This window comes from Bufo bufo, chromosome 4 (assembly GCF_905171765.1).
Source record: "Bufo bufo chromosome 4, aBufBuf1.1, whole genome shotgun sequence".
Taxonomy (NCBI): domain Eukaryota; kingdom Metazoa; phylum Chordata; class Amphibia; order Anura; family Bufonidae; genus Bufo; species Bufo bufo.
The window spans coordinates 223228291-223243318 of NC_053392.1; the positions used below are offsets into that span (position 1 = coordinate 223228291).

At 44.1% G+C, this 15028-nt stretch overlaps 1 protein-coding gene across 2 annotated transcripts in view; it reads left to right on the forward strand.

The window, feature by feature from the left end:
• TMEM44 (transmembrane protein 44) overlaps window positions 1-1454 on the forward strand; it is a 68393-nt gene extending 66939 nt beyond the window's left edge. For both annotated transcript variants that reach the window (XM_040428332.1, XM_040428331.1), the window contains one exon: window positions 456-1454. In XM_040428332.1, the coding sequence (XP_040284266.1) occupies window positions 456-665 (210 nt within the window). In that variant the 3' untranslated portion in view covers window positions 666-1454. The remainder of the gene's footprint in view (window positions 1-455) is intronic.
• Window positions 1455-15028: the final 13574 nt, after the last annotated feature.

A 15028-nucleotide genomic window follows, 5' to 3' on the forward strand; every position in this document is an offset into this window, starting at 1 on the left:
CACAGTGATGTATAGTACACCGAGATACTCTCCCTGCAGGCCAGCATGTAATTAATTTGGAACGAAGTAAATTTCTTGAAAAAATTTGGCGACGCGTCTGAATCGAATTTCAGCATATCAGTCACTTTAGTTACTATATAATAAAAAATAAAAAAAACACCTCATAGTAAGGAATAACTTACTCTGCCAAAAACTGGATTAGATCCATTTAAAGGAAATTAGGGAAGGCTTTCCCACAGAATATCCCCTTCAATTCCACAGAAGCAATGAACGTGCAGAATTTTTCTTGGAGTAATGGAGCTTAGATGAAAGTGAAACATACACGAGGATGTAAAGTAAAAGAGGAAATATATGTCTTATTTGTTTATATAAAAATCATGTGTTAGTACCGTACTATAGTATGCAAAGCCAAAAATACCCCTTTAATTGTGTTTCTATTACTGCTTTATTTTTAGTGGGACTTTGAAGATTTACATCAGAACTGGAATAAGGACTCCGACTTCCCAACTATCCAGGCAAATGACAGCTCTGTCTTGAAAGCCGTCAACATCAGTTCTGAACAAAAGTTCCCATCCACCATCTGGCCAAGTTTCAAAAGCCTTGAGTCCACTACCGGCTATAATAATACACAATCTGCAGACCTGACGAAAATAGAACAGAGGTGAAGAAAAGAAAATTGTTGATTTTTTTTTGCATCGGAAAAAGAATGTTTTGACTCCATTCCTTCAGTCAATCAATGACCTGTAAAAATAATTGTGTAGACTTGCTACACAAAGTACAACTTCTGGGATGTACATGTACAGTGGATTAGTTAAGAAAAATCTTTTTTTTTTTTGGGCAGCAATATCTAGCACTTTAGTATAGGAGCTGCTCTGATCAGAGTGTTGCACATTGGATGCTGCCTCTATCAATAGTTTTGTCATATCCCACAATCTACTTTTCACACAATACTTTCTTCTATGCTTTTTTCTTTTTTTCAAATTTGTAAATTTGTGAAATTTCGAATGTTTTGTACCTATTCAAATTTACCCAATTTTGAGTTGTAAATTTCAGTTTTTAATTGTGTATTTTTTTGAAAGTTTGATAGTTTATTCAGTTTTCACCTGCTTCAGTCTATAACTTAAAAATGAAGTTTGATTCGCTCATTGGATTTCCCCGTCTACGTGATGTTTGTTATCTTGTGTTGTAAATGTGGTCGTACACACTAGACCAGAATAGGTTGAACTACAGTTAAATAAATGATACCTTCTTATAGCCAATATATACGTTCCAACATTATATTCCATATTTTCATAAAGGTTGTTCGATATATAGCGATATCATTTTCAAGGTAAAGCCAGCCAAAGGATAAACTATCTTCCTGGGAACATTATTTCTCTGAGAACAAAAGGAAATAGTTGAAATACAACTGGCCAATCCTTTGGCCTTATAAACATTTAATGGTTGTACAGTTCTGCCAATTTTTTTTCTCTCTCCCCCCCCCCCCCACAATCTGCTGGTATATGTAATTTATTTAATAAACATTTATATAAATTTATTATTGTATTTTCAACCTCTTGGGCTGAGTTTACACTTCCGTTATTTCCATCAGTTAATGCAAGCCAAAACTAGGTGCTGGTCAAAACCACAGAACAGGTGCAGAGTAGTGTTGAGCCACATGCTCGGCCGAATACCAGTTCGGCTTGAGCATCGCGGTACTCGGCCGAATACCGCATGTGCTCGAGCGCAATGCTAGTCTCCCTACCGCACGTTTTGCGGCTGCTAAGCAGCCAATAAACGTGCAGGTAAGTACTGTCCTCACTGTAATGCCAGTAGCCATGTTGGCTACTGGCATTACAGTGATTGGCTGGCCGAAACACGTCATCGGGTGCTATATAGTACCCAATGACGCGTGTTCGACTCATTCGAAGTCAGGAAGAGCTGAGCATAGGAAGGGACAGATAGTGTAAGGAGTGTAATTCAATTACATTTTTCTACAAAAAAGTTTCATACAGGGTGGATAAAAAAAATCAATGATTTAAAAAAGAAAAATCAGATTTTTTGGATTTAAATCAGATTTTTTTTTATATAAAATGCTTTTTGAGGAAAATATATCACCATCCAAAGGTTATTTCATCATGAAATAAAGATTTGTTTTTTAATTATGTAGAATAAAGCTGTATATGTTTAATTTTTTTGGTAAATAAATTCCATTAATCCATTCACAATGTCATGCTTTTCCAGAGGTTTTTGTAAGATTATTGGGCAGTTTCTCAACTGAAAATGCTGACAGGTTGACTCTTATAAAAATGAACAAGGCCTGGATTGACCATGACTTCTCGACTCCACCAAAGGAAAGCGGCTGAACATATAGGCACTTTACATGTGTTGTTTATAATGTACTGAATACACTGTATTCCCATGCACCCCTTCCACCACAAACAAGGGTATATGGTTGAATCTTTCTTTTCTCCTCCTCCTTTTCCATCATATCAACATGCTTATTCGTCACATATAATGCCCTCGCATATATGCCATTCGCATATACTGCCAGCAGGCCCTCACCTACAATCTTTTACAGGGTCAGCTTGCCTTTAGGCCCTTGCATATAATTTTTTAGAGGGTCAGCTCACCAGCAGGCCCTCACCTACAATCTTTTACAGGGTCAGCTTGCCTTTAGGCCCTTGCATATAATTTTTTAGAGGGTCAGCTCACCAGCAGGCCCTCACCTACAATCTTTTACAGGGTCAGCTTGCCTTTAGGCCCTTGCAGATAATTTTTTAGAGGGTCAGCTCACCAGCAGGCCTTCACCTACAATCTTTTACTGGGTCAGCTCACCTGAAGGCCCTCGCATTTTATTTTTTTATAGGGTCATCTCACCTGCATGCCCTCGCATATAATGTTTTACAGGGTCAGCTCACTTGCAGGCCCTCACCTAATTATACCTAATAGGTAATTTGTGCGCATGCTGCCTTGCTTGGATGTGGTAGCCGTAGCTGTTTCTCAGGCTCCCTCTCCAGAATCGAACCATGATTCCCCCATTACCCATGGTCTACATGGTTTGGGCTGAAAATAACATCGAAAGTTGATAGGACAGACATCCGAATGGATCGTTGCCATCACGGGAACGTGCGATCGTCCCCAGGTTATCTAGAGTCACCAAAGCGGCAGCAGGCCCTCGCCCATAATGTTTTAAATGGTCAGATCAGCAAGCATTTGCTCCAAATGTTTGAGGGTCACCAGCAGGCCATCAATCATAATTTTTCAAGGGTGTGTATGATGCCCTCCTTTATGTGTAACAAAGGGTGTATTGGAGTGCCGGTTCCTTGTAATGTTTGGCAGCCCTTTCACTTAGTGCATAGGCTTTATGAGTGTAGGAGTCCCACTACATGAACAATTGTACCACAATGTGAATGAGGTTCTCCTTTATGTGATATACAGGTTGTATCAGAGTGCCTCTTCCTTGTAATTTTTGGCAGCACTTGCACTTTATATACAATTAAATGTACAGGAAAGAATGTTTCCTATAAATTTTTCCTCCTAAAATCAATATTTTTTTCTTCGGTTTGGTGGGTATTATTGTCAGTCTGTAAAAGTGGCGTACTACTCGGACAACATCATTCCCAGCAGCGACCTGTGAGTCCAAGATGCATCCAGACATCCTCCCCATGCTGTTCCCGAACCATTTCGGTGGTGTTTCCATCAATTTCTGACATTTTCCTATGAACCAGGCACTCTCCCCTCTTCAGAGCAGGGGGTGCCTGGCTTAATGCTCTGGTTCTCCCATTGACTTCCATTATACTCGGGTGTCGAGCACCCGAACACCCCGATGTGTTCGGCCCGAGCACTACGGTGCTCGATCAACACTAGTTCAAAGCTTTCCATTATACCTTATCTCTTTTTAGGCTGATGAAAATAATTGAAGTGTGAACTCAGCCTTAGGCTACATGCACACAAATGTATTCTGTTTCCGCGTACGCTCAGTTTTTTTTTAGATAGGATGCGGACCCATTCATTTCTATGGAGCTGTTAAAAAATGCAGATAGTCAACTGTTTGTTTTCCGCGTCCGTTCCATTCCGCAAAAAAAATTGTGTGTCCTATTTTTGTCAGTTTTGCGGACAAGGGTACGCATATACAATGGATCCGCAAAAATAAAAATGGATGCCATACGGACGTCATCCGTTTTTTGTTTTTTTTTGCGGGCCGCAAAACACATACGTCGCGTGCATGTAGCCTAACTTTTACTTTTTGCAGTTAGACCATGTGACCCTCGATTACGGTTTCTGGCGCCCACAGCATTTGCCAACTAGACAGGATGTCCGTTTCTTGATTCCTATAGTAGCCTTGATGTCCGTCTCATAGGAATGAATAGAGAAACTGACTTCCTGTCCAAACAGCAGATGCTGTGGGATCCAGTGAGTCTCATCAGGGTCACATGGTCTGTCAAATGTAATGAAGGCTGAAAATACACCAATAAACTAATATGTCTGTTAAAGTATTATATTTTTTTTTTTGGGTGGTCATTGCTTCATGACCACCTCTGCCTATTGCCTCATAGGCTTCAGACTTAGTGGCTTGTGGCCTATGAGCGTGAACGTAGGGCACGAGAGCTGTTCTGTCCTCCTTATGTGTGAAGGTACATAGCTTGACAGACAGCTAAACCTTATCCAGACAATGAATTGACAATGGAGTAACGTCCAACTTTATCTTTATTGCAAGGATGTAAATCAGTGGGGTAAAACTGGGGAACAGAAAAAAACTATGCGCTTACTAATGGGGTCTGACATATAGTAATGTATATACAAACACAGATGCATACCTAAGCAGAGCATGCTACCTATCTGCATAACAAGCATGGTCCCTAGCTGCTAACTATAAGCTGCTATTAAGGAGAGGAAAAGGATATGCAAAATACATATAAAAACAGATGTAAAACAGGCTGTAATGTGGCTATGTGACATACCAGCGATGCTACCATGTGCTATCCTCTTGCACTGATGTCTGTGAATGAAGAAAATGGCTGCTATGTGCAGGGATGATGATGTCACTAAGATAAGGAAGCTGAGGTAGACAAAACTTGTAGCGTCAAATAACTGCAATTGTATGTAAAACGGCCACTAGATGGTGCTGTTACACAATCAACAGAGAATTATACAGAAAACATTAACTATGTATGAAAGTTATGCATAAATTAACAATAAACATGACAAGAGCCATTGGCCACTATATGCCGCCCCTCATGGAATATACAGCCTTGCATGGCTTTTTTGTAGGCTGTACACTGGTTTAGATCTGCGTCCTGTGAAAGTGAATGGCAGGTGCCCCCTTGCAATTTGCTCCTTTGTTCCCCCACGCTACACCAATGGTATCCATTGTAGTCTGCACTGGTTGTTAAGTCTAAAGTCATTAAAACTGGCCATACATGTTCAGTGACACCGGACAAGCAATATTTCTGGGAACATTTCTAGAAGTAATCAGTACTACAGCCATCTGAGGTAAAGTATTGATCTCGGGGCAGATATATTTCTGGACTTCCATTGAGCAACACAGATACATTTTTAAGATCACGGATCTCTTTAACCCCTTAGTGACCAAGCCATATTTTGGAAATCTGACATGTCATTTTAGCTTAGAATAACTTTGTAACGGTTTTGCACATCAAAGTAATTCTGACATTGTTTTCTCGTCACATATTGTACTTTATTTAGGTTGTAAAATTCTACCGATAAAATATGCGTATCTTTATTAAAAAAGTGAAAATTTAAAAAAATTGGCACATTTTCCTATTTTCAACTGTAATATTTCACATACATACAAAAATACTATTCAATATTTTTATCAGAAATCTATTTCCACATCTTTACTTTATTTTGGATGCACTTACAAAAATTGTTTACTTTTTATTTATTTATTTAGATGTGGGGGGGGGCGCCCTAATAACTTTATTTAACACATCTGGGGGCCATATTGCCCCAATCGGGGCATATTTGAACTTCTCTCTCCTCTCCTGAGGAGAGAGACCTTACTGAGAGCAGCGGCGGCGGTCGGCTTTCAGTCTGCGCATGCGCCGGGCCGCCGCCGCCATCTTTCTTGAGGGTAAAGGGGGGTGGTGGGTGAGGATCGGGACCCAGCTTAGGGCCAGAAGCGCTGGGGGACCCAATCGCTGCACCGGAGACTTTCTCCCTCCTCTCTTACATGAGAGAAGGGTGAAAGTCTAGTGCGGGCAGCTCCGCTGACTGCATTTTCTGTGATCGCCGTGATAAAGTGTATCACGGCGATCACGTGATCAGAGACCGATTGTCACGGTCTCTGATCACTGCCCCGAGCCCTCAGCTACCTCCGGTAGCTGCGGGCACGGAGCTACAGCGCTTGATTTTATCGCTAACTTGGGCTGAAGTGCCGCCGTAAAAAGGCGCCGCTCCAGCCCAAGGCTCCTTAGTGACCGCCGTAAAAACACATATGGGTGGTCACTAAGGCATCAAGATCTAATTTTCTGATATGAAATAACTTTTCCAAAAACGATTGTTCTCAACATTTGAGTTAGCAACAATGAACCCTACGTACACACCTAACCATCCAGGATCCAGCGGGACAGTCTCGGATTTCAGCGTCTTTTCCACATTCCTGGAGGGCTGTGGTATGTGTTATGTGCTCTCTGTGGCTTGTGCATTCCCCCTTTGCACCATGATGCAGTTACGGCGCCAGCACCCGGCATACCCAGGCAAGTGCAAGGCAATTCCCGACCCTTAAGGAGTAAGCACACGTTCTGCAGGATGCGGTGATGTCACCGCCCAAAGGGAGCGTGTTTGATAGTACAAGAGAGGGGGGTTGGTGTGTTGAATATTTGCATAGAAATGTGGTTATGCTATGTAACCACACACAACACATTGGATCTGCTATCAGGGGGGAGGAGAATCTGAGTGTCCGGCGCTCTGTTCGTGTAGAGCAGGAGGAGAGGAGCTGTGCTCTGGAACTATAAGAGCAGCAGGTAGGTGCTGGATTCCACCAGACACTCTACATCAGGGGTGCACAACCTGCGGCCTGCGGGCCAAAGTTTGCGGCCCCCATCTTCCTGGACAGAAACACAGATGATTGTGCTATCAGCTGTGTTCCTGCCATGAGCACAGCATGACAGCGCATTACAGCACTGTAGCAGGAGAAGGATGGGTCCTCAACTGTCAGTGACAGCACGAGACCCGAGGAGAAGGCAGAAGCAGTGTATCAGCGATTCTGCCTTCTCAGATAGGTATGCGCCGCGCTATGCAGGGTGGACCCGGCTGGGGGACAGAGGAGCGCAGACCCTGCTCAGCCCCCCACAGCAGGCTGATTTAAAAAAAAAAAAAATATATATATATTAAAACACAATTGAAAGAAAAAAAATTATAAAATATGATGTGGCAAAAAAAGAAAATTATAAAAAACTAAACAAAAAAATACAAATAAAAAAAAAAAAAAAAGAAATTGCTTAATATAAGAGTGTTCACTGTCCGCCAACAGGTTTTTTATGATCCCTTGGGGGACATTTTATGTGGCTAAAATATTAATAAAATACAAATAAAAAGGGAAAAATTTACAAAAAGTGTCAGTGTCCCCCAAATGTCTTTTTATTACCTCTTAGGGGATATATTTTGTAGCAGAAATATCTAAAAAATTAAGCTAAAAAAAAAAAAAAAAAATACATAAAAGAAAAAACAGCAACACCAACCAAAACCGTCGCCATTATCGCCCCATTCATATGAAACCATACATATTATAAAACAAAACGACCGACACAAAATAGGGAACTAATTATAATAATTTATTTTGGTGTCAGTTTGCATATTTAAAGAATAAGGAGCTATAGTTTGAAAAAAAAAAACTTTTTAAAAATGTTTTGTACAGTTTTTCCCCCAAATAAAACAAAAAAGAAATTATAAAGCCCTATGTGTCAAGTAAAAAATAGTTTCAAAATTTATTTTTATAGTCCCAACACATAAAACAGTTCCAAATGTTTGAACCACCACGTGCTCTAAATCACAAAAAAAGTGTCTGTTCAGGCCTGGTTATTAAAGTGTTAACCAATAGGCGCTTTCCCCAAGGGAAAGTGTTTACTGGTTATTACATGGCGCCTGTAACTGGGGGGCAGGAGGTGGTAATACCAATGAGCGTCGTCCTCTGCAGTGAAGGAAAGCGCTCATTTATGAATAGGAGGCAGGAAGGAAATGTCACCACTTTTCCAGGTTTTTCCTGTAAAAATGATATTTTAACAAGTTCCTGCAGCAACGCTACTGAAATAGAAGATTCATACTTACCTGCTCCCCACGACCCTGGTCCTTTGCGCTGTTCCCATTGCCTCCATCTTCTGGTTCCTGTGCTGTTTACACCAGTCAGTGCATGGACATGGTCACATACACCGCTCCAGTCAATCACTGGCTTCAGTGGTGACACGCTTAGGGTGGCCAGACGTCTGGTTTTAGGCTGGACAGTCCGGTTTTTAGACTCCTGGTCCTCCATCCGGCGCAAGGCTAGGACGGACGGCCAGAAGTCCTCCTTTTTAGGACGGGACCACGGCGCTCAGGCATGGTCACTTTAAGGGGGCAGTGCCACATTTGGATCACACTATGACTGGCTGCGCGCTTACGTGTCAAGCTGCACCAGGCAAATAATTCTGGTTTGTGCTGGAGCCTTGTGGGAACTAGTAGGGAACAGAGGAGCGCGAATCGCGATGGGACAGGACTGTCACGGGTGTGCTGCTGCGGCGGTGCTGCCAGTCAAAAGCACTTCTCTGCCAATGCCCACTAGTACCTAGCTCTAAGGGTACTTTCACACTTGCGTTGTGAAGATCTGGCAGGCAGTTCCGTTGCCGGATCTGGAAATCCGTGTGCAAACGGATAGCATTTCTAGACGGATGGGATCATGCAAGTCTCGCACATTCGCGGTGCGCTCCTTGTCACTGCGCAATCCCGTCTATGGCTCCCGCACTCAGCCGGCCGCTTTTGTCTCTCTGCGCATGCGCCGGGCACGCGCACACGATGGAAAAGCCTGGCGCATACACAGCGAGAGGGAAGCAGCCGGCTCAGTGCGGGAGCCATAGATGGGATCGCACAGTGACAAGGAGCGCACCGCGCATGCGCAAGACTTGCACAATCCCAGCCTCAGAGCAGGATGTCAATCACAGTGAAGGGAGGACGGGTAAGGGGTGGGTTTAGCTTGACTTCAAGCTGACTGAGGATAGCGAAAACACAGATTAAAACAGCGTTTTTATTAAGTATACAACAACCAGTGGAGGAATGAAAAACATGATTAGGAACAAACTGGGGGCTACTGTAAGGCCTCATGCACACGACCGTTGTTTGGGTCCGCATCCAAGCCGCCATTTTGGCGGCTCGGATGCGGACCCAATCACTTCAATGGGGCTGCAAAAGATGCGGACAACACTCCGTGTGCTGTCTGCATTCGTGGCTCCGTTCCGCGGCCCCGCTAAAAGAATATAACCTGTCCTATTCTTGTCCGCGCTTTGCGGACAAGAATAGGCATTTATATTGCAGGCGCCCGTTGCGTTCTGCAAATTGCTCAAGGCAACATGGGCGGCTTCCGTTTTTTGCAGATCAGCAGTTTGCGGACCGCAAAAAACGGCACGGCCGTGTGCATGAGGCCTAAGGTAATGATGTCGGTTTAAAATGTGTTTTGGAGGTGACAGGTTCCCTTTAAGCCCCTAATACACTGTGAGATATTCAGGTCAATTATTGGGAACAAGTGTTCATAAGAGTGCTTATTCATGATAACTGGCCGGTATAATAGTGCCGCACATCTCTCTGTGTAATCAGGGATGTGCTACTGATGATCAATATAACTAAATGAAGGAGGAATGACTGCTATAGCGATCATTCCTCCCCAGTCACTTTACATTGGCCTGCTTAATAGGCCAATGCAAATGAGTGCCGATCAACACTTTTTTTTTTTTATTTGCGGCCCCCTGAAATCGAGCGATGTGACAATGCGGCCCTCAGACCAAAAAAGGTTGTGCACCCCTGCTCTACATGGAGTCTGATCCACCCTGCTGCACTGGACTATGACCCTGAGAACCCCTCTGCTGGACAGTGCATGGTCTATATCACTTCCAGATCTGGAGATTTCAGGTTGCAATGAAGTTTATATGGAGATGAGCTGCGGCTTCCCTGCACTTCAGCAACGGTAGATATGTTAGGGGACCATTGGGGGGGGGCATTACACTGTGTGAGAGTCCCTAACATAGTATAATGACCCTCAGTGCCCCCCTTTCAGTATAATGATCCCAATGGCCCCCCATACAGTATAATGATCCCAATGGCCCCCCATACAGTATAATGACCCTCAGTGTCTCACCATTCAATATAATGGCCCCCTCACAGACTATTCCAGAAGTAAAAAATGATTAAACGGAGTGGCACCGCTCAATATCTCCTTCACAGGAAATGGCTATCCATATATGTACAGCGTTCGTGGTACTCAGTCCATATATATGAATGCGTAAGATTCCAAGTGAATAAGATGAAAAGAAGCAGACGCACTCACCACTGTACGATTGATTCCTTTATTGACACGAAAGCTGAATACAAACAATCAAGGCTGGGGCGGACTTATTCCTTCACAGAACGCTGAATGGCGAAGGCCGCTTCACGCTGCCGCGCTTCTCAACGCGCATGTCTGCGCCTTCTTTTAGCGTCATTACCTATGGTTGCCATAGCAACCTCTGACGCTCATTAAATGAGTTAAAAAATACAAGACTCTTTACACTTATTATAAATCTATACTACACAAAGACACTCAGGTCATTTCTTTCATTTAAGCCCAGGGGACCCATGGCTGCGGTCCGAATGATCCATCTCGCTTCCTTTTGTAGCAACAACCGGTGCCTATCACCACCATATGGCATAGCTGAAACAAGTTCAATGCCGGCAAAGGTGAGACAACTCGGATCGGCTCCATGGGTTTCACATATATGATTAATGAGCCTAGGACATCCCTTCCCCGTTCTCACGGAATTAAGGTGTTCCATAAATCTTTCAAAAAGGGGTCTTATTGTTTTGCCTACATAAAAGGCACCGCAACGACACTAAACTACATAAACATCGTAGCTACTCCTACATGTAAAAAATTGCGATACTTTATGCTGAATGCCCCCAAACATGAGGAATTTCCTCTAATGGTTGTATCTGCAATAGGAGCGATTGATACACTTGTAATTACCCAGTGGTTTTCTCTCCCTTAACCAGTTAGTTGGTCTTTTTACATTGAGGCGGCTCCTCACTAGTTTGTTCTTTATAGTATGGCACCTCCTAAAGGTAATGAGTGGTTTATTTTCAGCATACTCCCTGAGGTTCTCTTCATTTCTTAATATGTCCCAGTCAGGGCTGGGACAAGGCCATTTGGTGCCCAGGGCGAAGATGGCAAACTGCGCCCCCCCCCCCCCCGTTTTTAAGAAAGAATCAATGTTGTTTCAAAACAAGAATATACTTAAAGCAATAGAACAAAGGACTGTGGGACTTTGAAAGTCACAGACACTATAAAGTTCCCCCCCATCATCATGTGCCAGTATAAAGTCCCCCCCATCATCATGTGCCAGTTTTGTAATAAGCCCCCCCAATGTGCCAGTAACACTATTGTAAAAAAAAACAAAAAAAAAACACTTATACTTACCTAAGTGTCAGCGATGCGATGCAGCCTCTTCCTGTGTCCCACGCTGTAATGTAAGGCTCAGGCGGCACGATGACGTCATTGCGCCGGCCTCTGATAGGCTGCCGGCCTAGTGCCTGCAGCCAGGGGCGTACATAAAAATCACGGGGCCCCATAGCAGGAATCTAAATTGGGCCCCCATTCCCCTTTTATAGCCCCTCCCTTTGTTCCATGAACTATTCTTGCTGCTGCGTTTTATAATTTATGCCATCAGAGCCGGAATGGGATTACAAAACAGCCCTGGCACACAAAAGAGGTATAATAGATGCAGATGTATATTATATACAGCAGTGTACAGTTATGTGAGGTACGCGGTATAATAGATGCAGTGTGTACAGGTATATAGTATATTCCCTAGTGTTCTGATATGTGAGGTACAGGGTATAATAGATGCAGTGTGTACAGGTATATAGTATATACAGCAGTGTACTGATATGTGAGGTACGGGGTATAATATATGCAGTGTATACAGTATATACAGTAGTGTAATATGTGAGGTACGAGGTATAATAGATGCAGTGTGTACAGGTATATAGTAAATACAGCAGTGTATTGACACCTCGTACCTCACATATCAGTACACTGCTGTATATACTATATATCTGTACACACTGCATCTATTATACCTCGTACCTCACATATATAGTATATACAGAAGTGTACTGATATCTGTACACACAGCATCTATTATACCTCATACCTCACATATCAGTGCACTGCGGTATATACTATATATCTGTACATATTGCATGTATAATACTGTGTAATATATGCAGTGTGTGTGCATGTATGTGTGTGTATATATATATATATATATATATATATATATACAGAGCAGTGTATTGATGTGACACATAGAAGGTATAATACTGTAGATGCAGTGTTTATAGAAATATGTGGTCAGTTATGCATTATAGTCACTGTGAGGTACATGAGGTAGTGGTAACTGTCTGAAGTAGTATACATGAGTGAGCAATGAGTAAAAACAGGGCATGGAGGGGGGGGGGGGGTAAATGATGAAAAGTGGAGGACCTCCTCTTACCTCTCCATTCCAGTCTGTATGGATCAATACAGAGCTGCTTGTGAACTTTTAATACTTGCTGTTAGGGGTTGAAGGACCTGTGATGATGTCATCACAGGTCCTGGCAGATGTACCTTTGAAACCTAGGAACTACACCATTTTTGGTGCAGTTCCTTTGCTAGATTCTGCAGGACCTGTGATGTTGAAGATGATGTCATCACAGGTCCTGGCAGATGCACTGTTCTAACCTGGGAACTACACTTTACACTGTGCAGTTCCCTTACAGGACCTGTGATGACATCATCAAAGGTCCTTTAGCTTTAGAAAGGTAAACAGGAGTAATTAGGGGGCGGGGCCTCTCCTCCACTTCGGTGCCTGCCTGCAGCCTATCAGAGGAAAGGGAAGGGACACGCCTCTCCCTCCCCTGCACCTCCGCTGGCACAGACAGTTTACAATGGAGATGAGCGCAATGGAAGCGCTCATCTCCCTGTGCCCGGTGGCGGCTGCTCACTTGGGGGGGGGGGGGTCATTTTAGTTGGGGGGGCACATGGGGGGGCACAGCATGATGTAGGGGGGGCCGTGGCCCCCTCTGGCCCCCCCCTTGGCGACGCCACTGCTGCTGGCACTTCACCTGCGCCCCCCTCCTGTCCGCAAATGGTAGCGCCCAGGGCACCCGCTCCTTCGGCCCCTGCCTTGTACCGGCCCTGGTCCCAGTTGTTTTGAATTATACACTGCTCAAAAAAATAAAGGGAACACAAAAATAACACATCCTAGATCTGAATTAATTAAATATTCTTCTGAAATACTTTGTTCTTTACATAGTTGAATGTGCTGACAACAAAATCACACAAAAATAAAAAAATGGAAATCAAATTTTTCAACCCATGGAGGTCTGGATTTGGAGTCACACTCAAAATTTAAGTGGAAAAACACACTACAGGCTGATCCAACTTTGATGTAATGTCCTTAAAACAAGTCAAAATGAGGCTCAGTAGTGTGTGTGGCCTCCGCGTGCCTGTATGACCTCCCTACAACGCCTGTGCATGCTCCTGATGAGGTGGCGGACGGTCTCCTGAGGGATCTCCTCCCAAACCTGGACTAAAGCATCTGCCAACTCCTGGACAGTCTGTGGTGCGACGTTGGTGGATAGAGCGAGACATGATGTCCCAGATGTGCTCAATTGGATTCATGTCTGGGGAACGGGCGGGCCAGTCCATAGCATCAATGCCTTCATCTTGCAGGAACTGCTGACACTCCAGCCACATGAGGTCTAGCATTGTCTTGCATTAGGAGGAACCCAGGGCCAACCGCACCAGCATATGGTCTCACAAGGGGTCTGAGGATCTCATCTCGGTACCTAATGGCAGTCAGGCTACCTCTGGCGAGCACATGGAGGGCTGTGCGGCCCTCTAAAGAAATGCCACCCCACACCATTACTGACCCAATGCCAAACCGGTCATGCTGGAGGATGTTGCAGGCAGCAGAACGTTCTCCACGGCGTCTCCAGACTCTGCCACGTCTGTCACATGTGCTCAGTGTGAACCTGCTTTCATCTGTGAAGAGCACAGGGCGCCAGTGGTGAATTTGCCAATCTTGATGTTCTCTGGCAGATGCCAAACGTCCTGCACGGTGTTGGGCTGTAAGCACAACCCCCACCTGTGGACGTCGGGCCCTCATATCACCCTCATGGAGTCTGTTTCTGACCGTTTGAGCAGACACATGCACATTTGTGGCCTGCTGGAGGTCATTTTGCAGGGCTCTGGCAGTGCTCCTCCTGTTCCTCCTTGCACAAAGGCGGAGGTAGTGTTCCTGCTGCTGGGTTGTTGCCCTCCTACGGCCTCCTCCACGTCTCCTGATGTACTGGCCTGTCTCCTGGTAGCGCCTCCATGCTCTGGACACTACGCTGACAGACACAGCAAACCTTCCTGCCACAGCTCGCATTGATGTGCCATCCTGGATAAGCTGCACTACCTGAGCAACTTGTGTGGGTTGTAGACTCCGTCTCATGCTACCACTAGAGTGAAAGCACCGCCAGCATTCAAAAGTGACCAAAACATCAGCCAGGAAGCATAGGAACTGAGAAGTGGTCTGTGCTCACCACCTGCAGAATCACTCCTTTAATGGGGGTGTCTTGCTAATTGCCTATAATTTCCACCTGTTGTCTATCCCATTTGCACAACAGCATGTGAAATTGATTGTCACTCAGTGTTGCTTCCTAAGTGGACAGTTTGATTTCACAGAAGTGTGATTGACTTGGAGTTACATTGTGTTGTTTAAGTGTTCCCTTTATTTTTTTTGAGCAGTGTATATTTAATCAAATCTGCCGCTGGACT